The sequence below is a fragment of the Sipha flava genome, unplaced genomic scaffold, assembly GCF_003268045.1.
Source record: "Sipha flava isolate LNK unplaced genomic scaffold, YSA_version1 285_pilon_pilon, whole genome shotgun sequence".
NCBI classification, from domain to species: Eukaryota; Metazoa; Arthropoda; class Insecta; order Hemiptera; family Aphididae; genus Sipha; species Sipha flava.
The window spans coordinates 422514-447945 of record NW_020272952.1 but is presented as its reverse complement, the minus strand read 5'-3'; the positions used below and the strand labels follow the sequence as shown (position 1 = coordinate 447945).

At 27.7% G+C, this 25432-nt stretch overlaps 4 protein-coding genes and 1 pseudogene across 7 annotated transcripts; 3 read left to right on the top strand and 2 right to left on the bottom strand.

Moving 5' to 3' along the window:
- The first annotated feature begins 75 nt into the window (after positions 1-75).
- Positions 76-4865, top strand: LOC112685651 (sporulation-specific protein 15-like). 4 transcript variants are annotated; one of them, XM_025557589.1, is made up of 12 exons: positions 76-338; positions 401-479; positions 576-701; positions 763-894; positions 1002-1188; positions 1803-1886; positions 2203-2367; positions 2437-2579; positions 2761-2984; positions 4196-4285; positions 4480-4659; positions 4725-4865. In XM_025557589.1, the coding sequence occupies exons 1-12, from the start codon at positions 289-291 to the stop codon at positions 4756-4758; spliced, it is 1494 nt and encodes a 497-aa protein (XP_025413374.1). In that variant the 5' UTR covers positions 76-288; the 3' UTR covers positions 4759-4865. The 4 variants fall into 4 exon arrangements, with proteins under 4 accessions (XP_025413374.1, XP_025413373.1, XP_025413375.1 ...); XM_025557588.1 differs by having other exon boundaries at positions 4480-4865; XM_025557590.1 differs by lacking the exon at positions 4196-4285 and having other exon boundaries at positions 4480-4865.
- Positions 4866-8262, bottom strand: LOC112685656 (aminomethyltransferase, mitochondrial). The gene is made up of 6 exons (XM_025557593.1): positions 8248-8262; positions 7190-7451; positions 6928-7088; positions 6528-6853; positions 6366-6448; positions 4866-5213 (listed from the first exon to the last, which is right to left on the bottom strand). The coding sequence occupies exons 1-6, from the start codon at positions 8260-8262 to the stop codon at positions 4870-4872; spliced, it is 1191 nt and encodes a 396-aa protein (XP_025413378.1). The 3' UTR covers positions 4866-4869.
- Positions 8263-8958: 696 nt separating this feature from the next.
- LOC112685645 (protein D3-like) lies at positions 8959-10667 on the bottom strand. The gene is made up of 5 exons (XM_025557581.1): positions 10300-10667; positions 9752-9875; positions 9321-9458; positions 9168-9243; positions 8959-9112 (listed from the first exon to the last, which is right to left on the bottom strand). Exons 1-5 carry the CDS (start codon positions 10483-10485, stop codon positions 8974-8976), a joined length of 663 nt encoding a protein of 220 aa, XP_025413366.1. The 5' UTR covers positions 10486-10667; the 3' UTR covers positions 8959-8973.
- A 5458-nt stretch (positions 10668-16125) lies between these two features.
- LOC112685644 (12 kDa FK506-binding protein) lies at positions 16126-17537 on the top strand. The gene is made up of 4 exons (XM_025557580.1): positions 16126-16319; positions 16493-16540; positions 16913-17025; positions 17153-17537. Exons 1-4 carry the CDS (start codon positions 16283-16285, stop codon positions 17279-17281), a joined length of 327 nt encoding a protein of 108 aa, XP_025413365.1. The 5' UTR covers positions 16126-16282; the 3' UTR covers positions 17282-17537.
- Positions 17538-22023: 4486 nt separating this feature from the next.
- LOC112685655 overlaps positions 22024-25432 on the top strand; it is a 6680-nt pseudogene continuing 3271 nt past the window's right edge.

Genomic DNA, 25432 nt, shown 5'->3' with positions numbered 1-25432 from the left:
TTACTATCAACCCAGCTCTTTTGCCGTTATCATAATATATTACTTGTAATTTTTATACTTATTTATATAGTTTTACTTAGCTATAAAATATGATTTAATTTATATTGTTCCAGTGTACACATTGTGATGTTCAGTGTTATTATAACACTTCATATTCATTGTGAGCTTTGAAAAATAAAACGTGTGTGTTTAAAGTTGTGTGAAAATTTAGCATATGAAAAACGTTTTTTTTTTACTACTGTTTTAAATGTATTAAACAATATATCTTTATCACAAAATTGCGAAACCATGGACGAAGATATTATACAACCAGAAGAAACATTCGATACAATTGATGAGTACGATGATATTTATCAAATCGTACCTGATCATTTTTAATTTATTCATTAAACTTAAATAGGGATTTGCCGATGGAAAAACTTTTAAAACTGTCGAAGTCGTTCAAGATGGGAGTTGAAAGAAATTTGAAAACATTTAAGGTAACTAATATATTGAGTATTTTATTAAATTTTAAAATAATTCTAAAATATAACATATTTTATTGTATTTTAAAAGTATTTGATTTATCATTTTAGAAAGAAAAATTGACCATGATGAACGAAGTAACTAATATTGGAAATACTACATCAACACTCAATGAAGAATCCGAAGAAATAGTTGATAATTCTAGTATTAAAGAAATCCCATTCAATAAACACAGAGTTTGTGAATACTTAGAATATTACAAAATATAAATATTTTTCTAATTAATTGCACATTTAGGTAGCAGATTCCAATGTTTCGTTTTTAAAACCAAAAGGTAACACATTTAATAATTTGAAACAAGAATTGAAAAATGAAAATGATTCTTTATTAGAAACTCAACACATTGAAAACGAATTTAAACCATACCAGGTTAGCATTAATTAAAAAAAAAAAAACGATTATTAATTATTATTTTTAGATAAAAAATAAATCCTTTGTACATATCTATGTCATAAATACATTTATCGTCTTTTCAGAATATGATTAGTGAAACACACGGAGTATTAAACTTTAATCAAGCCGATAACGAAAAAATAAACTATGCTAAAAGTATTCTTGAAATAGAAAATAAAGGGCGACATTGGAAGGATAAATATGACGAATTGTATGAGAAATACTTGCGATTGGAATCTAAATACATGCTTGCTGAAAAAGAAAACTGTAGTAAGAAACATAATAATTACCCATTATATTACTCTTTATATGCTTAATATATTAAAAAATAAAATCATTATAAAAATATTAAATAGCCATAAAATAATACAAACTGGTTGTAAGTAATAATACATATAGTATTACTAATTGATTCGTTAGTATTTGGTTGCATTTAGAACAATGAAAAATTAAAAAATTAATTAGGTATAAACAATAATAAGAAATATAAATTAAAATACTGAATCGATATCTAATGAAATATAAGTACATATTTATTAATATATAAATAAATAAACGAATAGTTTAAACATAGAAATAAATAAATAAATGATTATTCTGGAGTATTATTATATTTTTGAAGCACGACCGTTTGCGAACTAAAAATTCATCGTCAGGTTAGTCAATAAGTCAATAAAATATACTTGTACACCTCAATATAACTAAGTATGAATTTGAAATTAGTCGTGATTTATAAATATAATAAAACTCTAGATCAAGCATTTATATATTTCTATGTATAAACTATTTATTTATTTATATATTAATTTACGAGTGTTGACCATTAACTAATTTTTAATTTTAATTCAATTTTTTATTATATTATTATATATTTGTTATTTCAGATAACCAAATAGAAATAGCTAGGATTAAAACTATAGAAAACGAAAATTTACAACTTAACCAAATAATAGATAAAACAAATAGAGGTAATGATTGGCAAAGCCATACAATTTATGAATAAATACCTATTACATATATTATTTAACTTCAAATGATATAACTATACATACAAAATAACAGATTAACGTAAATTTATTATATTATATTATTAAACTATTATGCAATTACATAATGGTACAATATATAGTGATATATTTATATTGTATCATATACTTTAATGATATAAATATAGATAATCCATTAAAATAATTCAATAAAAGTGTTTTATTAATATTAAATAGGTTTCTATTTGTACAGTTATATAATAAGTTACTCATATATAATATCTATCATTATTTTTAGTTCGTAAACATCTAGAATCTGCATTAGAATCATGTCTCGGAGAAGTTGATAAATATAAAACCGATGCAGACATCGCTCGAAATAAAGTTAGAGAAGCAATCGAAATTATGGATAAAATAAGTTCAGAGAAAGATCGACTTATAGAAGATTTGAATAATTCAAAGGGTTTGTATTTTAGATTAAAATATTATTTCTACGTTTTAACGAATAATTTTCTTCGAACGTACATTTTAGAACAAATATCTAAGTTAGAAAATGAACTAAAAAATTTAATACAAGAAGCTGGGAAAAAGGTAAAATTGGAAATAGAAAATGTAAAAATCATATATAAAAATAAATTACGTGAAGCAAATGCCGAAATCGAGATCCTACGAACGGTAGATATAATAATTAGTTTTGTTATTACATAGCTTTACATAATTTAAATCTCAATATTTAAAACTGTTCGATATGTACGTATTATCAATATGTCAAACTTTTTTATTTATTTACTTATTTTTTTAACTTTAAATAACAAAAAATATCTATAAATTACGGAAAATATTATGTGAATTCTAGGAGAAGCAGATTGAAGGTAATAAGTATCAACGGATATCGAAAGAATATGAGGTACTGAGTAAAAACTATGCATTAATCAATCAAAAGTTTGCCGATAAACCGCATGAATATTCAAAGAAAATGACTGGACTTGTCAAACAAAACAATGAATATGAAGTTACATTGAATAATATAAGAACTAACGTTGAAATTCTAGAAGAAGCAAACAGAAAACTCCAAGATAGGTGCGTACAAAGACCATGTTAATACCAATGCATATTTATAGTATCTCTGTCTTATATTTTATTTGAAGAACTACAAACTACAATAATATTGTTATTAATCGATGTCCAAGGTATTTTATTTTTTTTAACGATTAGACTAACCTAACCTAACTGAAAAATATAATATGATAGATAATAATTATAATAATTATCGACTTTGCAATTACATTTATGCTCTACTAAAATACATTCTTAGATTTTACAACATTCAATACCAAATATATTTATAAATTATAACACTAGGATGAATTCATTCAAATAATATGATATCTTGTATCGAGTAAAGGTCACTCCACACTACGCTTGTTTCGCGTTTCGTGTTTTTTGTTTCATAGTATAAATAATTTTTCGTGTCCTTTGATTTCGTCAATTTTACCATTTTGTTCGCGAAAACTTCACAGATTCGAAACAAATTTAATATTTTATGTTTTTTAACGTGATGGTATTTACAAGTATTACAATACAAATATTTTATATCGTTTGGAAACCATTTGCATTTTCCTATAATATTTACAGGTAAATCTATTAATAAAATATATTATCATAATATCATATAATTGTTTCCAGTTATGCGAGGAAAAAAACAAAATATACAATGGAAATACAATTTTTAAAGGATACAATAAAATCACTAGAAAATAATTTAAACAAATCAATAGCTGAAATTGCTGAAAATAACGAAACTATAGTGACAGCAACAGATAGAATAAAAACGTTGGAAATGGAAATTAGTAAATTGTGAGAATATTATTGTAAACTGTGGACATTTGTCCACAGTTCACAATAATAATAATAATAATCATTTTACCTATAAACATTGATTATAAATATATTGTCAGTATTTTTATTTATATATTACATTATATTTACTTAAAATAAAAAATATTATAGCCAAAATCATTAACCATCATAAAAACAATTTATTGGTAAAATGGAAATAAATAAATTTAAATTATTTATATGAATAAACAATTTTTTTATAAGTACTATTAACATATCTTATAAATGAAGTAAATATTAAAATTAAAATAATATTTTGAGTTCTATACATCCAATATAATTCTTTATTGTCCTAAATACTTTAAGAAAATATTATTTTAACTTCTAAGTTAATATTGAGTACAACAAAATTAAATATTAATTTGTCCATAAAAAATACGTTCTTGCAATAGGAAACGACCAGAAGATAAATATCAACAGAAAAATATGCAAATTAAAGAACTTACAAAACATTTAGAAGCGCTCAAACAACTATTGGACATGTAAGATAATTTGTCGTATTGTCGAAATCATAAATATAATAATATAATAATTAAATATGGGGCACCAATATCTCTATATGTCTATAAAATATATTTACAATGTATTATTTAATTTAATTTTTATTAGTTTAATTTGCTTTTTACTATGCATTATACTAAAACAAAAGTTAAATTTTAAACTAAAAAATGTACAGGTGGAAAATTGAAGTACGCAGTATAATTGACGGATTTAAACAGAAAATTAAACAACTTAAACAACACTGTAATAAACTTTACAAGACGAATACTAAACTAAAACGAATAATAAATAATTCAAAAATCAATAACTTTCCTTCGAAAAGAAAACAACTGTATAAGCCACGAAAAAACAAAAGGTATGGGACACATTTATACAGTGTATTTTTTTCAAAGTTGATTGTATTATTATTCTAATTTTCAGATTAAATACTTCTTCAGTATCTACTTCAACATAGTGCTTCCTAATGTTCTATGTTCATAATTCTGTGATAATTTTATATTTTAAATAAGTGTGTTTAAAAAATGTAAAAATCAATTCAATAAAATAATTAAAAATACTTATTTATTTAATTAGGTTTAGAATAATAATTTGATTTTACAAATGGCATTTTCGTGACAACCATTGATATTTTATTTCCTCGAACCGCCACTTGCACTTCCGTTCCATTTTTGGCAAACTTGCTATCCACATAACCCATGGCTATATTCTGGAGTAACGAAGGAGAAGGACATCCGCTGGTTACCGATCCAATTTTTTGGCCATCACCACCAAAAATAACAGCTCCCCCTCTAACTGGAGCACCTTGTTCTTTTTGAATAAGTCCAACCCTTTTACGTTGCACACCTTCAGTCAGTTGCTTTAGAATAATTGAAGCGCCAGGAAATCGTTTTTCGTCTCTTCTCTTACGGCCTGAATAAAAATAAATCAAAATCATTGGTTTTCAGTTCTAACCCTCACTTTTATGTTGGTAAATAACTATCAACTAATGGTCTGATACAAATATTATTTTTAATCCATTTAAAGATTAATCATCACATATGTGGGATAGGTCACAATATAATTTAAAATAAATTAAACCTGGAATCATTAGTCGTATACGCACAAAAAAGGGAATAAATACGTATTATTAAAAAGTTAATGAATATCTTCGGACTGAAAGGGTTAATTATAAATCAAGTACTCAGATTATTGAACCATGTACTGAGGAGAACATCTTTAAATTTAGAAGCAACCCTTTACTGCGAATTAAAAATAATTTTAAACGGTGTACTTATTACTAACTTAATTTTATTCATATACTTGAAAACTCAGAAAAAAATGTAATTAATTTATATTCATCAAGACAAATTGTATGCCTCAGTAGTCCAAGAGCGTACCCAAAGGGGTCCAGGTCCGGACCGCCCCCCCCCTTGGAATTTCTACATACTCAACTATTTAATAGTAAATAGCATAATAATAGTATATAGTGTATTTTAATTTCCCATTATCAGATAAAATAAAAATTTTGGACCCCCCCATAAAAAAATCCAGGGTACGCTTCTGCAGTAGTCAGAGTATAAATTTAAGATAGACAAAATCTAATAATTTAATTTATATAATTATCATAACTTAAATCACAAGAAATACTTATTTAATAAAATACCTATAGAGAAATCCCGCACTATAACTTGTTATTTGAAGACATTAAATTTTTTTCAACGTTACATTACGCGAAGTATTTACTATAAAATAGAAAAATTAGATATTTGTCTATTTGTATAGTAGGCCTGCTTTTTGTTTTTATTTCCTTTAAAAACTGGCGATACATCCATCACCTGGAACCACCATTAGGGATTACTTCAGGTGGTGGGTTACCATAATTTATTCAAAAAACGTCGCCACAGTTTTTGGGGTGACTGGGGGACAACTCTCTGATAATATGTCTACCTGCCTCAAGTGTAAAATTTTTGAATTTTCTAAAATTATATGAATTTACAGAAAATAAATCTTGTCGTGAGACTTATACATAATTTTTGGCTTTTTTAAAAATCTAAAATTTCAAAATAATAATTCAATAGTTACTTATAGTCCACACCAGCGCTGCCTCTACCGGCGTCGTTTCCCGACTTATATCCGACCCGTACAAACACATACCAGCTTCAAGCCTGGAAACAACATTAGCAATCAATTTAATACAATAGATGATGGATGGAACTCGGTAGTCAGTTAATATAATAACGTTGCCTTAGGGTGTCTCTAGCGCCTAGCCCTGCTAATTTTACACTGTCATTAGCGACGAACGACTCAGCAATCATTTCAACCCGGCTAGACGGCACGGATATTTCGAATCCATCTTCACCGGTGTAACCACACCGATTAATCCGGCAATCAGGTACTCCGCAGACCGTAGCCGTTGAAGAATCCATAAAGTAAAGTTTCGACAAGTCGATAGAAGAAACGAGCTTTTGTAGAACACTCATGGAACCGGGGCCCTGCAAAGCCAGTAGCGACTGATCTTTACTGTCCAAAAACTCGAGGGTTATGTCATGACCGCTGGATTTGAAAATTTCCTAGAAAAAGAAAAAAATTAGAAAAATTCGTAAAAATAATAAAATGCACGTAAAGTTGTACTCTGGTCACTAACTTGTTGTTCCGTTAATATTTTCATGTCCTGTTCCTTACAACTGGCATTTGTTACCATATACAAATAGTCCTCATCGGTATTAGTTATTATCAAATCGTCCAATATCCCACCGGTCTCGTCGTCTACAAACAAACTTAACGCGCTTTTGCCCTTTCCCATACCTGCACAAATAATACATTATGCACGTATTGAATATAATACATATAATGTATATTATACACATTCGGTTTTTTAAAAATCAGTTTTATTTCGTTGAACTTACTTTCCACATCCGTAACACATATTCGCTCCATAAATTTTTTTTTATGTTTTCCGTAAATTTTTGTCTGCAACATATGTGAGACATCAAACAAAGAACACAACTTGCGGGTGTGTAGATGAGACGTAGTTATACTATCAGCATATTTGACTGGCATAAGGTAGCCAGCAAATGGAACCATTTTACCTTCATTTTTTTTATGAAAATCGTATAAAGCGGTTTTTTTTATATCATTGTTGGAATACGATCGTTCTGAAAAAATCCACTTCGTATACAATGAGAATCAATAAAAATAAAAAAAATACTTACTTGATAAAAATTGTTTCAAAGAAATCAATTTTTTAAATTTATACTGTATCATTATATTAAAATTGTTTTAAAATACACAGTCAAATAATTTTTAATCAAATGATTTATTAATTCGTGTCCTATTTGATTTTATCTCTCATATTTTACGATATGTTAAAAAACATTGTTTAATACCTATAGTTATACATTTGTTATCTTTAAATATAATGGCTAGTGTTGTTTTATATTGTGTTAATGTCAAAGTTCAAAATTGTTGACCCACACATTCACCTATTATACATGTTAGGTAATGTACTGGTGTATAATGTATGTACACAAAAAGTAAAAGTATGGAATATGTAGTCTAATTATGAATACTCTTTAGGAATAAGTATACAACTAGTTTGTTTTCATCAAACTCAAATCAATATATCAGTTTATTAGAGATAACTTGAAATGTAAAAAAGAATAGACATCATTTGATAATTTTGGTATCTATCATCAATTTAAAGCCGATACTGTAAAACTAGAAGTACATTTTAAGCATATAAAAATAATTTTGTGCAAACATATTTAAATTGTAGTACCTAATGCAGTCAATGATTATAAAAAATCTTAATCGTTTACCTATTTGAATATATTTTGCTTAACAAGCAGGATGACATTCTGAGAACTAAATTATTACTTTAAAATAACTGATGTATTATTTTAGCCTATTCGTAGACATTTCATAAAAAACAATTATAATAATAATTAAAGTCTAGAACGCTTACCAATGAAATTTTCATTTTATACTGTTGAGTAATCACTCATTTTTAGTTAATTTATTTAAAATCATCACTGTATTACATGTTTAGTTATGAAATATAATTTAGAATAGATTCTAAAAAGACATTTATGTATTTGAGCAATGAATGCAGCGTACCATAATTTAAGATAAATATAATATCTTATAATGATAAATGTTAATAACAACCACTCAGTATGAAAATTATTACTTTCTTAATATAACTACATGATAAACACTATTTATAATCAATGGGTAATTAATATTTTTTCATTAAATAGTAAAAAATATTTTCATTTGTAGAATATTACAGATAATAATTCAACCAACAGTATGTGAAAACTGATTAAAGTTCACACTTTTGGATAAGAAATTTATAATACTAGATAATGTCAATTCATAAATGCTTTTTTATTAATACATTTTACTTAAAACAAAAAAAAATTGATGGAATAGAATTATTTTGTTTTTTACTGGTCAAATTATATTAAATATAACTCAATTAGAGTTTAATTATTAATGCCAAGATGAGGAGTTTAAATAATGTCAACACAAAATAAAATTTTTAGTTAATTTGTTTTATTTAAACCACATCCAAAATTTGTTCTAAACATAAAAATATAGGTGATGCATCACTATACAAAACTAATTTTTATAAAAAAAATATAAATGATCCTACATTTGATTTTTTATTATATTTTTATATTTTTAGTTAAGCACCAAGTTGCTTATAAAGTATTGGTACATAATCATCATACTCAGCTTGATAGAAATTTCCAGCTACAGGATTTCCCAAATTGTATTTAAGTGCAAATTGAGCAATAGAGAATTTTTCACGTTTTTCAGCAGATCTAAAATAAAAATTAAATTAAGTACATATTTTTCCATAGTTAATGTTTATATTACCTATTAGTTAAACGTGGTTCATCAAAAGTCAACTTTGATGGTTGTTTATAAGCCAAAAATACATAACGATGAAGTCCTATAAATTATTATATTAAATAATTATTTTTATACAACATTCTCACTAATTTTAATGATTTCATTTTTATAATTTACCTGTTTTAGGCGGTGGTCCAGATCCTACATACTCAGAGAGTGTTTCACCTTTACTAACATCTTTACCAGGAATATTTCCAACTAACCAATGATGCCATTCTCTATATGTATGTTCCTTACGACTTGGTGCATCAGGATCTGTAACACAAATAAAATCAAGATTAAATGAATGCAAAAGAGTGGAAAGACTTGGAGGAATCAAAATTTACTTCTTATCGTGGTAGAAAAGAATCCAGCAAGGAAATAACTTAATGAAAGATAGACCTTGTAGACGTTTAAAATGAAAAGACTTGATGAAAAAATAAATGGTATCTATGAAGGGAAGAAACTAAAAATAATAAGTAGTTGGCAAGTTTATCTAGAGAATTGGGTGTAGGACATAATAAGAAGAATAAGTAACTGAATAATTCAAAATATGAATCAAATATTACCTGTCATACAAAGAGTGTAGAAAGCATTTGAATCAGCTGACCAGTTTACCGATGGTTCATCTTTCACTTGAGTAGGTGTGAGTTCATTACCCATATCAACAGTAACTCCACTGGGGTAAGACACCTAAAATATGAAAATATTTATAAACATATGGACCTTTTAAAACTATAAAAATGATTAAAAATAATAAAATCAGGATATTTTCTAAAATGGTTTTAAAACGGTACAATGTACTTGTTCATATCAAATCAAATATTTAACACCTTGAGATCATTATTATACTTCAAACATTTTGAACTGGTTCATAATACCTAGATATACAACCAATTAGTATGCATTCAACAAATTACACATACATTTCCCTGGACAATAATTCACCACACTATAAAGAATTGTATAATTACAATCTTACATAAGATAAAACGCATCATCAAAATACGAGGACGTTGAAAAAAAAAATTTGAAGAGTTCCTACACCGATTACGGCTAAATTGCAGATCACAAAATCGATTTTATTTAATTTACACTAAAACGTAAAACATCTTACTTCCAATTTTTCACTAGGTGCAACGTCAATGACGTCGGGAACGATTTCGTGTTCATTCATCGTGGCGGCGGCTTCGGACGAATAAGTTTGTAGACTGAGAGCAGCGTTTAACTGTGGAACGAATAAATGTTTAACCAGACCAGTCGCGCGAGTGTAATTAATGGCGGACTTTATTAATAATGCCATAAAGACGTGTCGAACGGACACGCAATGTGTAACAAAAGAATCGTCGATAACGTTCGATACGGACCACACACGTCCACGTTACTCTAATCACAGGACACTTACTTATTAATTATTCACATTTAACCGGTGCTATAAAACGTTACGTATTACACGCAACTACAAATCATAGCCGCATGGATAATAAATTATTTATTATCTATGGTCAACGTGTGCCTGCAGCGCAGTCTGCCATTCATGGTTCCAACTGTTGTAACCACAGATACAGTGGTCGAAGTGAGGAGAGAACTACAGGGGATTGTATCCCTTCACTTATTTTATTCAAAATAATACAACCTCCTTATAACCAGTGTTTGCCTTGAGGGGAGACACAGGGGAACGGAGTACCCCAACTAATTTTCAGAAATTTTTACGTCCTCCTACTATTATAACGTTATAATTATAACGCTTAACAAGTCTCAGGGACGCTATTTTTCTTTAAAGTAACAGAGTCCCCCTTCTTTAATTTTGCCAAGTCGAGCACTGCTTATAACTATCGGTTTATATTGGTATTTTCATAAAATTTTTATTTTTTCTTACGAACATTTTTTTAATTGGTTTTACCATAATACAATGTTTTTTTCCCGATATGAAAGAAGTATCTTATTTAAATTGCATCACTTGACATAGATCCAGTTCCACACCTACAATTTTGAGTTCCAGGTGTAAGAAAATTTTAGAGGCCCTTCATCATTCCTTAATCAGCTTAAATACAATTTAGGAGTATAGAAAATTATTTAAAAACAATATATTTAACCTTACAGTTCAAATTTTAACGATAGTACAACGCTGCATTTGAAATCATGTGGAACCGTGTATACATATATAATATATATATATATAAGAAATTTGCGGAATCCAAGGCCCCCAATACAATCATTTTAAGGCCTATCAGTCGGTGCCTTGCACTGTCTGCACCTTCAGTAGTTGCGGCACTGCATAGGGTTGCATCTAAAAACTGCACACTTTATGGATTGCCAGGTAAGTATATTTTATAGCCAAATACCGCACACTTATAGTGGGTAAAAACCTCACTATACAGTGTGTTTCCTTTTAAAGGTAACACTAAATAATTCTGTCCAGTGACATCGGATTAATATGCGGTTTTTAGGAGGGGATAGGGAATACATAAATACACATTTTTTAATGATTTTTACATTTTTAGATCTTTCCGTGTGCGCATGCGCAATACAACTTGCATTTTTTAAATGGCAACAGGTGTTTTGAATACCAAATTCGGATAGACCGAATTTTTTTAAGTCGATTTGGTCCTTTTTACCATAGCTCTAAAATCAAATCTGACTAAATGGCAACCAGTCAAAGTTTCGATTAAAATTATTGAATTTTTCACCAATCATACTAGAATTTTATGAATTATTATGAAATTTTATTTATTATTTTTATATCCGTAGGTTTGTAGATATTATTAAATCATTTAAATTTAATTTTGAGGAATTAATTAACCTAAATAACAATAATTGATAAAATTAATAATTTAAATAGAAACTTTAATAATAGAAGTTATGAGAAATAAATCATATCATTTTGTTTAATCTTTTCTTACTTAGTAATTGAACTAACATTTACGTCTAATTGAGGTTAATTAATTCCTCAAAATTAAATTTAAATGATTTAATAATATCTACAAACCTACGGATACAAAAATAATAAATAAAATTTCATAATAATTCATAAAATTCTAGTATGATTGGTGAAAAATTCAATAATTTTAATCGAAACTTTGACTGGTTGCCATTTAGTCAGATTTGATTTTAGAGCTATGGTAAAAAGGACCAAATCGACTTAAAAAAATTCGGTCTATCCGAATTTGGTATTCAAAACACCTGTTGCCATTTAAAAAATGCAAGTTGTATTGCGCATGCGCACACGGAAAGATCTAAAAATGTAAAAATCATTAAAAAATGTGTATTTATGTATTCCCTATCCCCTCCTAAAAACCGCATATTAATCTGATGTCACTGGACAGAATTATTTAGTGTTACCTTTAAAAGGAAACACACTGTATACTGACCTATATAAAGCTTTCGATTCAGTTGACCACAAATTATTATAAAACAAACTTAATGCTCATGGCGTTGCTAACCCACTACTATCTTGGTTTGGCACCTTTTTAACGGGAAGAACTCAACAAGTCAAAATCTTAGACCAAATGTTATCTGCTTTTAGTGTCCTATTTGGTGTACCACAAAATGCACATTTATGTCCCTTATTATTCTTATTACTTATTAATGATCTACAGAGTGTGTTCAGTTTCTATAAATATTCTTTTTTGCTGACGATTTACAGATAAATATGGTAGTTAACTCATTAGAAGACTGTAATATGGTGCAAGATGATTAGGACCGTATTTAAGAATTTGACATCAGGGGGCAACAATAAAAAAACGCTTCATTATACCAAATACAAATTTCTACAGGTTGAAAAAGATCTTTCTGAAGAACAATTCGTTGCTGTTGTACATAAAAACATTCTAAGTGCAATGTCAACATAAGGACATAGAAAAAATAGGAATATTTCTATATATTCCTAAATCTTTGGATATATCGACAGTACTCGACTGTTACAGAGAGTGTGTGTGTGTGTCGTGATGCCATGATTGGCGATACATATTTTTATTTTTTTGAGATATACTTTTTATATTTTAAAGAAGTTTCACTTCAAAAATATAAGATCATTAAATATTGAAAATATAAAAAATTATATTCTCATATTCAGCCGCCCGGGGCAACATGACCCTGTAGCTCCTCCCTAAATACAGCCCTGAAGATGATATTATTCGTTTCAGTAAGTGGTGTAAAGAAAACCATTTATTAATAAACATCAATAAATGTGCTCAGATATCCTTCACTAAATGTAAAACCCTGTTATGTATAATTCTATTATATTCTATTGATAATCAAGACCTTAACTCAGTTTCTTCCATTAAAAATTTGGGTATTATTTTGTCTGCTGATCTCTCTTTCTCTGAACATATTTCTTTTATCTACAGCAAAGCAATACGCATGTTAGGATTCATCAGACGTCAATGCTATGATTTCAAAATTATTATTTGTCTAAAAATATTATTTTGTTCCATAGTACGTTCGAATTATGAGTATGGGACGATAATATGGAATCTTTATCAACTTAATCACATTAGTCATCTAGATAATGTACAATCTTACTTCTTGAGATATTTATCTTATAAGTTTTTAATGTATTGTTCCACAAAGGAGCTTACAATGAAGTTAGGTCTACACTCACTCTCCTCTAAATGTAAATTTAATGATGCATCTTTTATTCTTAAAATTTTAAATAATAATATTCAGTTTTTTAAATTACTTGAAAAAATTGGTTTGTCAATTCCAACTTTTTATACGAGATCAAAAACTATTTCTTATGAGTCATTCCACAGTCAATCATATAGTTTTAATGAGCCCCAAAAGTAGCTAGAAGTAAAGCTTCAGGTTCGCAACAGCCTCGATAGCTTCGACTTAAACTTCGATTCTGAATCTTAACTTCGTCATTTATGTTTGAATTTGAATTTATAATTATATTCAATATCTTTTTTTTCTTATAATGTAATACCTTTATATTTAGTAACGAAATTGTATTATTATGTTTAAAATCTATCTTATATTACTAATCATAATCATGTTATAATCAATTAATTATATATTGAAATTCTATGTACACTCAGTGTCGCAAAAACCGGGTGTGCAAAGTGTGCATCTGTCCACATCCCTCGGGACACAAATTTACTACTCTGGGGCGCAAATAGGCTGTAGTCCAACAGTTGTAGGTATTTAATTTGATATATATACAAATATCATATACTAACTGATGTAAAACATGTTTTAAAACCTAAAAAAATTGATACTTATAAATAAGACGTACAACAAAAATAAATCCTAGGAAGGGGCCTAATATAATTACCGTACACGGCCTCCTATTTTGTAATTGTAGCACTATGAACACTCTCTTGCCTTCGGGCGTAAATAAATAAAAATATATTTATATTTATAGTCATGCTATTTTTTAATCAGGCAACTGGTAAAATATAGAAAAATAATAAACTTTAGACCTCTTTAATACCTACATTTACCAGTCGTCATATAAAATAATACGGACATTATCTGTATAAAATCAATTGTATAACTAAAATGTATGATAATTATAATAATTATTTAAGTATTAGATTAATAATTGTATTATTCTTATGAAACTACTTACAAGATATTGAAAACGTAATTTCCGTCTTCATAACATTATGGTAAATTACATGGTAGAAAAATTAAAGTATAAATATAAAAATTAATTGATAATTATTATCTACCTATTTCATTTTATTTAATTTCGTCAATTTATAATTATTTATCTATATAGGTAATACCCATTTACTCGTACGTGAGAAAAATATCCATTTATTGATGATATATTTGATATGATTTCCCAATTTAGCTAATTATATTTTAAGAAATTATTATTCTGTGAATTATTACAGTAATAATATGGCATGGATGTGGTAATATTATTGTACACTTTGTGATTATATAATTTTTTTCCACTAGATAGGTATCACTATTTTAGTTTATGATTTGTTACATGATATAATTTATATACTATATTCGTGATATGTATATGGCCTGTAAATGTATATATCTGCCCTTAATATATATAAGCTGCCCTTCAACTCTCACTTTAATTTTGCCCCTGCTGTTAAGATTTATACATCAAAGCATATTTCAAAACATTTTAACTATGTAATTATACATGTATTTATAATTTTATTTTGAATTCGTAGCAAAAATCATATTATAATTTTTTATTTTCTGTGTCTTTGGGTTAGTTACAACCACAGATATCAATAATAATAAATAATAAATATTATTAATGATAATTGTAGTGGTCGAAATGGCTCAAAATAAATAAAGGGATGCCCAAGGGCGTAGCCAAGGGGGTTTTCCCTGTCCGTAGTATAAAATTTCCCTGTCCAAATACATTAATTTTTAACGACATTTTAAATCGATCCATATAAAACCCAATATTTAAACTGCTTAAAAGTTTCACATTTTTATTTTTTCAATCAATAAAATCTGGAGCATCTGCAGACGATGTTTACAAACCTTCACTGTGGTTTTATTATATTTTGGATTTTCTTGGTGATCAAAATACTTCACGTAGTTCACGCTCTAATTTACGTGGGTAAATTGATCTCTTTTCATTAATCATTTTTTACACCACTTTTTTCGCTTCTTTTTCCCTTTCTTTGACTAATATTTACGAGCAGATTTGAAAGGGCTAACGCATCGTAGTAGTCGCGTCTACGTGCTGGAGCCATTGCTTCACTGAGACTATTCACAGTTTTCAGCTACGTGTGTAAACTATATTGTATTCAGGTTTACTTGACATGTACACATGAACAAGTATACATATCCAGTATAACGCTGAGTGTATGGCTGCCTTTAATATATTATGGCGGGAACGTCGTCGCCGTATGTCGGTATGGTGGTGCCACTGTGCGCACAGCTCTACATTTTCGGACCGTCACGCGGGCACGTACTGCAACAACGTTTATCGACGCTTCGTCCAGGCTGTTCGATTGTACATCTGTTACCTATTTGTTTTTTGTACTATTACTATTATTCATTCCGCTGTTTCTGTTTACTTGGTTAGGTTCTAGTCGCGTGCGTCTCTTTCCCGCAACCGTCGTTATCCGATTATTCGCGCAAATATTTTTATAAAACCGCAAACACCAACAATGGGCGTGGACGTTACATTCCTGGTCGAAGGAGACGGTGAGTGTTTCACATCTCGTACCAATGGCGCCCGGCTTCACCGGTGCGGTGCGCGTTAACACACGTCGAGGTTAACTCTGGACTAATCCCGGCGGCGGTGACGACCACCGTGTGCTGTGTGCACGCGCGCGCCGTTTTTATTTGAAACTAATTTTTTTCCGTATTTCTCGCAGGTGCGACGTTCCCGAAAAAAGGCCAAACTGTCACTGTACACTACACAGGTAAGTCTGAGTAAATATCTGTATTCCGAGGGTCGTATCGCAGTAGTATGGTTGTGCTAACGAATCACCTCATCACCCGTGAAGCGTCTTGTTATCGTCCGTCAATTCGTCTATTGGGTTTTTATATTACCAATTCTTTTCCACTTGATTTCGAATATTTTATTTGCCATTAATCATAATACCCGGTATATGATTGCTATTTTTTCAAAAATTAATTTTTGATTTTGCCCTTGCTGTGATTAATTAACTTCTGTCAGTATAGTATTTCATGAGCTTAGATAACCTATTTAGTAATCAAAGTGCAGTTTATATCTGTTTCATGATTTGTTTTGAAATATAACCTTTTAGTTAATTATACAATTATGTGGATAGGTACGTTGACTGATGGCAAAAAATTTGATTCTTCCCGAGACCGCAACAAGCCTTTCAAGTTCAAGATTGGAAAGGGAGAAGTTATCAAAGGTTGGGATGAAGGTGTTGCTCAGGTGAGAACTATATTTAAATAAGAAAAGACTAAATATTGCAATAGTTTCCTATTCTGCAAACATTTCATATTGAAACTTAATTTGTTTTATCTATTAGTTTTTCATTGGTTTTATTTTATATTTTCAGATGAGTATTGGTTCTCGTGCAAAATTGACGTGTTCTCCAGACTATGCTTATGGCGCTTTGGGACATCCTGGTGTTATTCCACCAAATGCCACTTTGATTTTCGATGTTGAACTCATCAAATGCGAATAAAATTTTACATAATAAATTGCTATATTACTCCTTAATATATTTAAAAAAAAGAATGCACCTTCGAGACTGACAATAATGTTTTCCCTTAAGACAAACTACTTCATCGCTAAATACTATCATGAACTGGTGTTAAAATATAATTTGATTTAGTTTACTTAATTGCCAAATGTATCAAAAAATGTTTTTTAAGTATTAAGCATTTTAATATGAGAATTATGTTTTAGAATTAACAAAATACAACAAGGTCTATCTAACATTGATATGTTTTACCTTAGAACATTTCAGTAAACTATATGTTAATTATTTCTTGTTCTTTTTTTTAATATATATTATTTCTTACCAATTGAAATTTGTTTTTTGATTTAAAACAATCACGCTCTAAGGTTTATTATTTTTTGCTTTTTAACATTTTCCATAAACTTATTTTATGAAATTTTTTTTTTCTGTATACATATTTCATTGTTAATTAATGTTATTTTAAGACAAAAGTGCAGCTGATGCTTATAAGGCTAAACTTTATACACATACTCTGGTATAAACAATAAATATACACATGGTAATATAATTTTTATTGTTTTTCCAATTATTTATTTATAATTATGGTCCAGATTTGTATGTACTTAAAAAACTTAAAATAATGCTTTTATGCATTAAAAGTCTTTAAATATGTGCTTCATATTTTTTTTTTTTTTAATATAAAAATATGCTCTTACTCAAAATAAATGCATTTAAATATATATTCATATTTTTCCTTTAAATATTAATGATACTTAATTAGATAAATTTATTATCTCCAATACAGATATCAACTTATAAGATTAATTAAAGCAAATATTTACACATATGTTCAACAAATAGAACAAATACTTTAGTTAGGAATAATAAAAAAATCATAATGTATTAAATGTTTTTTGCCATTTTTTTTTTTTTTTATATAAATATTTACGAAACAAAAAATATTGAAATTCAATAAAAAAACTTTAAAAAATAAAAATTTATGATATTTACTTTTTATATAAATAATTCATAATAATTTATTTTTCTATGTGTTCAGGTGTGATATTTGCCTTATTAATTATATGTTTAAATATAAATACTAAACAATCTTTCTACATTTATTGATGTTGATACATGTTTCATATTGGTCATAGAGCAAACAGCAGTTTTCTGAAAGCAATATTTAATTTTTTTTTCTGATATAGTTAATCTGATTTGTTTTAATTCTTGAATTTCTTAATTTTTATGATATACTTAAGAATAAATTTAGATTTTGCAGTAGAAGCTTTGTCACGTTATATATTTGATAAATCATAATGTAGGTTCTACTGTCTAATATAATATAAAAAATAAAATAATTGGTTTAATGAACTTTTATACAAAATATGCTTAAATATTTGAAATTCTTCAAATATTCAGTCAACCCAAAAATATGCATTTAATTGCAAAATAAACTTTATCCTATGCATTTTCTGTTACACAAATCATCCACATTTTTTACTTTCATCAAACTGCATACACACATTAAAATAATGTAATTGCATACAAATGCGAAATCTAGTTATAACTAAAAAAAAAAAAATTGATGTTGGAAACAAATTGGGATGGCCTGACTATGGAATATTTGATTGAATGAACATTTTTAGTTTTACCACTTGTTTTTTGCTTATAATGTAAAATGGTTTGATTGTCTATTTAGCAGTAGTTATAATTATATATATACAACGTAATATATGTTTTACTAATAGCAAATCTAATTATACAAAAATTACAAATTAAAATATTAAATGTATTTTTAAATGTAAGTATATACACCATTTATGTAGAAGAAAAACAAAAATATTATGTTAGTTACATGTAACATGTATACATTATATTAACATAAATAATTTAAAAATTTGTAAAATACAAAAATAAATTGGCTATAACATAAGTTATGCAATTTACTCAATAGTTAATAAAAAACTAAATACTTGAATAACAATCAGTCAATTCCTAAAAGTAATTTATTACGATTAATATAATATCAATAAAATTGGCATATGTTGTGAAGACGGTTTAATAAACTTTGGCAATTAATTTAAATTTAACTTTGTTTGTAATATAGGTACAGACACTATATTATTTTAGCCACAAAGCGGCTTTTGATCACCATATACATTTAATTCTTATTAATGATGTTTAAGATAATTTTTTCGTGGATGATTTTCACATGCTGAGGGACCAATTAAGTGTTTATTCCAATTTTGTTGATCATTTCCTATCTCTTCAAAACATAATGGACATACATTACTAATAGTAGTATTTCTTTCTGAAATCAGATATTTGAAATAGATAATTTATTATTAAATAAAAATGAATTAAAGCATTAGCACACTATTTATAGCTTAAATTAATTATACATCATTGTATCATATGTAATACGTATTTATTTGATAAACATGTGCATTTTTCTAGAATTTCTATTTTATAGTAAATCTGATAGAACAACCAAATTTATCCAATTGACCGAGAAGAGATAAATTAATAATATATAACTAATAAATAATAAGTGGATTTTAAGGTTCTTAAAAGCTTAAAATATGATGATAATATGGTCCAAAAAAACTCTAAAATAATCTCTAAATCAGTGCCATAAAAATCATAGGAGCAGGCGGTGCACAGCACTGGAGCACGCAGGATCAAAGGGCAGATAGCCATCAACTTTTATTTTTTTTATTTTATTTAAATTAATTCATAATTATTGTATAACTATCTTGTATTTAATTTTATATAACAAAATGTAAAAGTCTGGTCCGTTATATAAGGAATTGTTTATCTAAATATTGGGAAAAATACCAAGTCTAAAATTTCATGAATAGATTACTTCTATATATATACTTTTATATTTTATTGTAAATCATATTAATAAAACCAATAATCATATATTCATATTATATATTTTATCTACCTATCTTTATAGTTTATTCTACAAGTACATTTATTAATAAAGCCTACTCGATACACAATTGTGAACTTTTATATCTACTAAGTTGAAGCTTTACACAGAATTGTTTCAGCTAGAAAATTATCTATTGGTTCTTTAAAATTCAATACATCCACAAATACTATCCGATCTAAGGAATAAAAAATTCCATAGCGTGAAGTCAGTCTGACTTTGGTTTGTATCTCATGAAAGAGGGACCTATGTACATTTGTCTACACCTGGGTCTTTGAAACTTTAGTTATGGCACTGCTCTAAATATTCCTTAAATTTGTAAATATGCGATAATATGATTTTTTGTTTCTTAAATAGTTCAATAAAAATATCAAATTACTGTTGTGGGCCATTCCTTTGCTAACAAGTTAATTATTTAAATATAAAAATTGAAAACAGTTCATACATAGAAGTATAAATATAATAAAATTATATAAAAAACAAAATACTTAAATAAAAACAATGAACAACTTGTATGCACTATTCCTTGGTAAAAGATAAATTATTTAAATGGAAAAAATGGATGACAAGTCTTAACTACTTTTCTTTTCAAATTTGAATCGAAACTATCATTTGGGTTTTTATCGATGTCTTTTTACTTGGGAGGGGTAGTATAGAAGCACTAGAAGCACTTGTACCCCCCTTCTCTAAGAAGAGAATCTACCGTGTGTGGATTTCACTCCCAGTAGAGTGGGTCCGTTAGAACCCGAGTAGGCAGCCTGAATGACGGCAAGGGAGGGGGCGACTACAGAAGACTGCAGAATGTCTTTTGCACTCAGGTGGGTTCGAACTGGTGACTGCGCGCGTTGTAGCCACATTGTGTGACCACTGCACTATTCAGTCCCAAATTTCAATATAGGTAACAATCAAATTTTTTTTTCTTACAAGAATCACAACTCGAGAAATAAAATATGCTTTTTATGAACAATAATTGAATATATTCAAAAATATGAAAAATAGGCTAAATATTCTCCAATGTCCAAAATATGCTAAAATAAGTAAAATAAATGTTTTCCTACGAACTCTATGATCAGCGGCGCATTTAAGGGGAGGGGGAAAGGGGCAAATGCTCCGGGCGGCAAATTTTTGGGAGCGGCAAAATATTCTAACTTTTATTATTGATGTGTTCATGATTTTTTTAATTTTCACATCTTTTACGGTATTGCTTAGTATTTTAAAAAATATTGTTGAGCATCTAATAAGTAATTAAAAAAATTATACTATACCTAGTCACCTAGGTAATTGTGAAATAGCAAAATAGGTATATTACATTTATTATTCTATAAGATATTATATTTTCGTTCAATGTTTATAATAAAGACTCGGGTACACAGAACGCGGTATTCACTTTAGGGCACATTTAAAAAGTTTACAAAAGGAATACAATTGTACCTAAAAATGTTCAATGTATGTTAGCATTTATAAAAGAGAATAGTTTAGTTGAAGTATATCCTTATATTGATATTGCTCTAAGGATGCTACTATGTATGTACACTTTCAAGTAATTGTTCAACGGAAAAATCATTTTTTACATTAAAAAGGGTCAAAACTTATTTCAGATCAACACCGGGAGAAAATCGTCTTAATTAATTAACAACCTTCAACATTTAAACTGATTTAACAAAAACTATTAATTTTCATGATATTATTGAACATTTTTCTTCTTAAAAGTCAAGAAAAAAATTATAAGCTATCGATTATTTTATTATATATAATTTAAAATAATTAATAATGCATATAATATATATAATCTAATAAAAAACCATGTATTGTTAATCATTGTGCCTATAATAAGTGTTAATTCCATTTTCTATATTTAATATATATGTATATACAGTCGACTCTCGGTAACTCGAACCTTGATAACTCGAAATTCTCGATGTCTCGAATAATTAAAATTCCCCTTCAAATAACAATTACACTTAATGTTTAAATAATCTTGGTAACTCGAAAATTAATTTGACAAATTTTCGATATCTCGAATTTTCTTATCCAAATTTAGTACTAAAAGTAGTTTATCAAGGCGATTATTTTTCGCCTATCACTTGTTTTGTAAAACCCGACCATTATAATCAACTAAATGTTTGTAACTTAAACCTTAATAATTTCATACAATAGATTTCATTTTTAGTTCTATGCCGTTTGTTCGTTTAACCGTTTATTGAGCGAGTGTAACAGTGTTAAATCAGTGGTTATTATGGCTCAAAAAAGAAAATTAACAACATTATCACTTGCAGAAAAAGTGAACTTACTTAGAATTATTGAAAAAGGTGAAAAGAAAAAACAAGAAATAGCCAAAGATTTTGGAATTCCAGCGAGTACATTATCTACAATAATAAAAAGTAAAGAGGTAATTTTGAAAAACTTTAATGAAAACTCGGCAACTCGAAAAAAAATGAAACCAGGAGAATACTCTGATATAGAATCCTGTTTATTAAAATGGTTTCAACAATGTCTTGACAAAAAAATTTCAATAAATGGACCCATTCTACGAGAAAAAGCTGAAGAGTTTGGGTATAAGTTGGGGCATGTGGATGGTTAACAAATTGGAAAAACAGAAATAATGTTGTTTTTAAACAAGTTTGTGGTGAAAGTGGCGCTGTAGATGTACAAAAATGTTCCGTATGGATAAATAATTTACCGAAACTCATCGAAAATTATTCTCCAGACGATATTTTTAATGTTGACGAAACAGGATTATTTTTCAAATGTTTACCTGAAAAAACATTTATGTTTAAAGGCCAATCTTGTTCAGGTGGAAAACATAGCAAAGAAAGAGTAACACTTCTGTTAGGGGCGAATATGTCGGGCGCGGAAAAATTAAGACCACTTTTGATTGGTAAGTCGAAAAAACCACGATGTTTTAAACAAGTAAAATCATTGCCATTAGATTATCATGCAAACAAAAAATCCTGGATGACGTCTGAAATTTTTAATTTGTGGTTAATGAAATTAGATAAAAAAATGGTCACCGAGAAAAGAAAAATCTTACTTTTTATAGATAATTGTACTGCACACAATTTGACTTCAACTTTAAATGCTATTCAAGTGCAGTTTTTACCTCCTAATACTACGTCTGTATTACAACCATTAGACCAAGGCATAATAAATAATTTTAAAATATTTTATCGAAAAGAAATGGTAAAAAAAATTATATCGGCTTTAAATGGTAACAATCAAATCATAATAAACATATTGGATGCTATACGGCTATGCGATAAAGCATGGCGACACGTAAAAAAAGGAACGATTGTAAACTGTTTTACAAAATCAGGTTTTAAAACTTCAATTGAAAACGATGAAAACACTCCTTATGATCCTTCTGATGATAATAACGATGAATGGGATCAATTAACGGAGAAAATAAATATTGATGAAACCTTTACATCATACGTTAATGTCGATGAAAATTTGGATATTTGTGGAGAATGGACTGAGAACGATATTATCTCCGATATATTGGACGAAGATAACCAAGAAGAATTCGAAGACCAACAAGTACAATCCACCATTACAAATAAAGAAGCAACACTTGCATTAGAAACATTACGTAAATATATTGAAGGCAATGAAGGTATGGAAGATTTATTTAAGCCACTCGATGTTTTAGAAAATAGAATTGAGAACAATATAGTGTTAAATAAACAAAAACAATTAACTTTACACCAATTCTTTAAAAATAATAACATGTAAATTTTCTTTTTTATTTCGTTAATGTAAATACATATTATATAAAAATAAAAACATACTTTTTAAAAGTTTTTGATAACTCGAAATTTTTAGTAAGTCGAATTTTTTTTTTCCCCCTTGAACTTCGAGTTACTGAGAGTCGACTGTATATACATATTTTTTTTTTAAGAAAGGAATATTCACTTTGAAAAAAAAAATTAGGTTAACGTTAGGATATGTATTATTATAAAATTATCTAATACAATATCGTAAAACAACTGATTTATAATTTGTTTCATAAAATTAATTTTTTTATTGCTTAGCTTTGAATTTATATATATAAATATTTTTTTTTGATATAGGAGAAGGGCAGAACAATTATTTTGCCCCGGGGCGTGTATATATTAAATGTGCCACTGTCTATGATGGATAAACCGTCCATATTTTTCATCCTCATAAATCTGCATAAAGCCAATAAAAATATGTAAAAACCTAAAGATCCGCTCTCTACTAATAAGTAATGATAATTATTATTAAATTTAAATCAAAAACAAAAAATAAAATGATTTTTATACTGACTTTTACATGTAGGCCTCAAAACGTGGTGCTCAAGAAATTCGATCTCAACCACTTCGAAACACAGATCACATGTTTTATACTTGTCTTTAAAATCACAGTCTTCTAGAAAGTGAAATAACAAATTTTAGACTTTCAGTCAATCAACATTTTTCTGTATTAAAAATATTGTAAGCAACGTGAAAAAATGATGATATACTTAATAAGTGATGCCGAAGTCCTATGATCTCTATAACTTCGGAACAATGCTCGCAACGCATTAGTAATGGACAATATTTCCAATAGTGTATGTTCAACTCTTCTTCAGAGAAGTTAGATTCTTCCTTGCAAAACGTACAGCGGCTATACACATAAACAGAATACGCATAGTAAACAATTTTGTAAAGTACTTGAGTATAAGTATTTAGATAAAAATATTTTATATATTATATTATATATTTACATTATTATTTTAATATTTTTCATGTACTCAAATACGTATTTTAAATATTTATGAAAAAATACTTGGACAAATTATTTTAAAAACTTTACCAGAGTATCTGCATTTAAAACCAAATATTGTTTTTAAAAAATTAATTTAAATTTTATCAAATTTAATTAATTTACAAATTATTTATTTTTATTATATGAATAAGATTTATCAACCATTTATCCATGTTGTTTAAATATAATCAATATTTAAATGTGGCATATTATAAACATTTGCCGTACAGACCTATTCTAGTCAATTCTATTATAAATACCAGAACCTGAGAACATAGACGTTACTAGAGGAGGACTTGAGGGGATTAGCCCCCACAATATGAATTTTAACCCCCCCCCCCCTGTCATAATTCTTAGCCTTGCTAATGGTAGTTACATTTTTAATTTTAATTTAAAATATCGTTTAATTTTTTTTATTAATATCTTGGAAAAATATTTATTTTTTTTTT

Coding starts and splice junctions, on each gene's coding strand:
- LOC112685656 (XM_025557593.1), bottom strand. Junction 7,089..7,189: donor ATGTGTTACGGATGTGGAAA/GTAAGTTCAACG, acceptor TTATTTGTGCAG/GTATGGGAAAGGGCAAAAGC. Junction 5,214..6,365: donor AGCGCTGGTGTGGACTATAA/GTAACTATTGAA, acceptor ATTTTTATTCAG/GCCGTAAGAGAAGAGACGAA.
- LOC112685645 (XM_025557581.1), bottom strand. CDS start 10,485: ATGGCATTATTAATAAAGTCCGCCATTAATTACACTCGCGCGACTGGT. Junction 9,876..10,299: donor CACCTAGTGAAAAATTGGAA/GTAAGATGTTTT, acceptor TTCATATTTTAG/GTGTCTTACCCCAGTGGAGT. Junction 9,459..9,751: donor CTACACTCTTTGTATGACAG/GTAATATTTGAT, acceptor TTTGTGTTACAG/ATCCTGATGCACCAAGTCGT.
- LOC112685651 (XM_025557588.1), top strand. CDS start 289: ATGGACGAAGATATTATACAACCAGAAGAAACATTCGATACAATTGAT. Junction 480..575: donor GAAATTTGAAAACATTTAAG/GTAACTAATATA, acceptor TTATCATTTTAG/AAAGAAAAATTGACCATGAT. Junction 2,580..2,760: donor AAATCGAGATCCTACGAACG/GTAGATATAATA, acceptor TGTGAATTCTAG/GAGAAGCAGATTGAAGGTAA.
- LOC112685644 (XM_025557580.1), top strand. CDS start 16,283: ATGGGCGTGGACGTTACATTCCTGGTCGAAGGAGACG. Junction 16,541..16,912: donor TGTCACTGTACACTACACAG/GTAAGTCTGAGT, acceptor TTATGTGGATAG/GTACGTTGACTGATGGCAAA. Junction 17,026..17,152: donor GGGATGAAGGTGTTGCTCAG/GTGAGAACTATA, acceptor TTATATTTTCAG/ATGAGTATTGGTTCTCGTGC.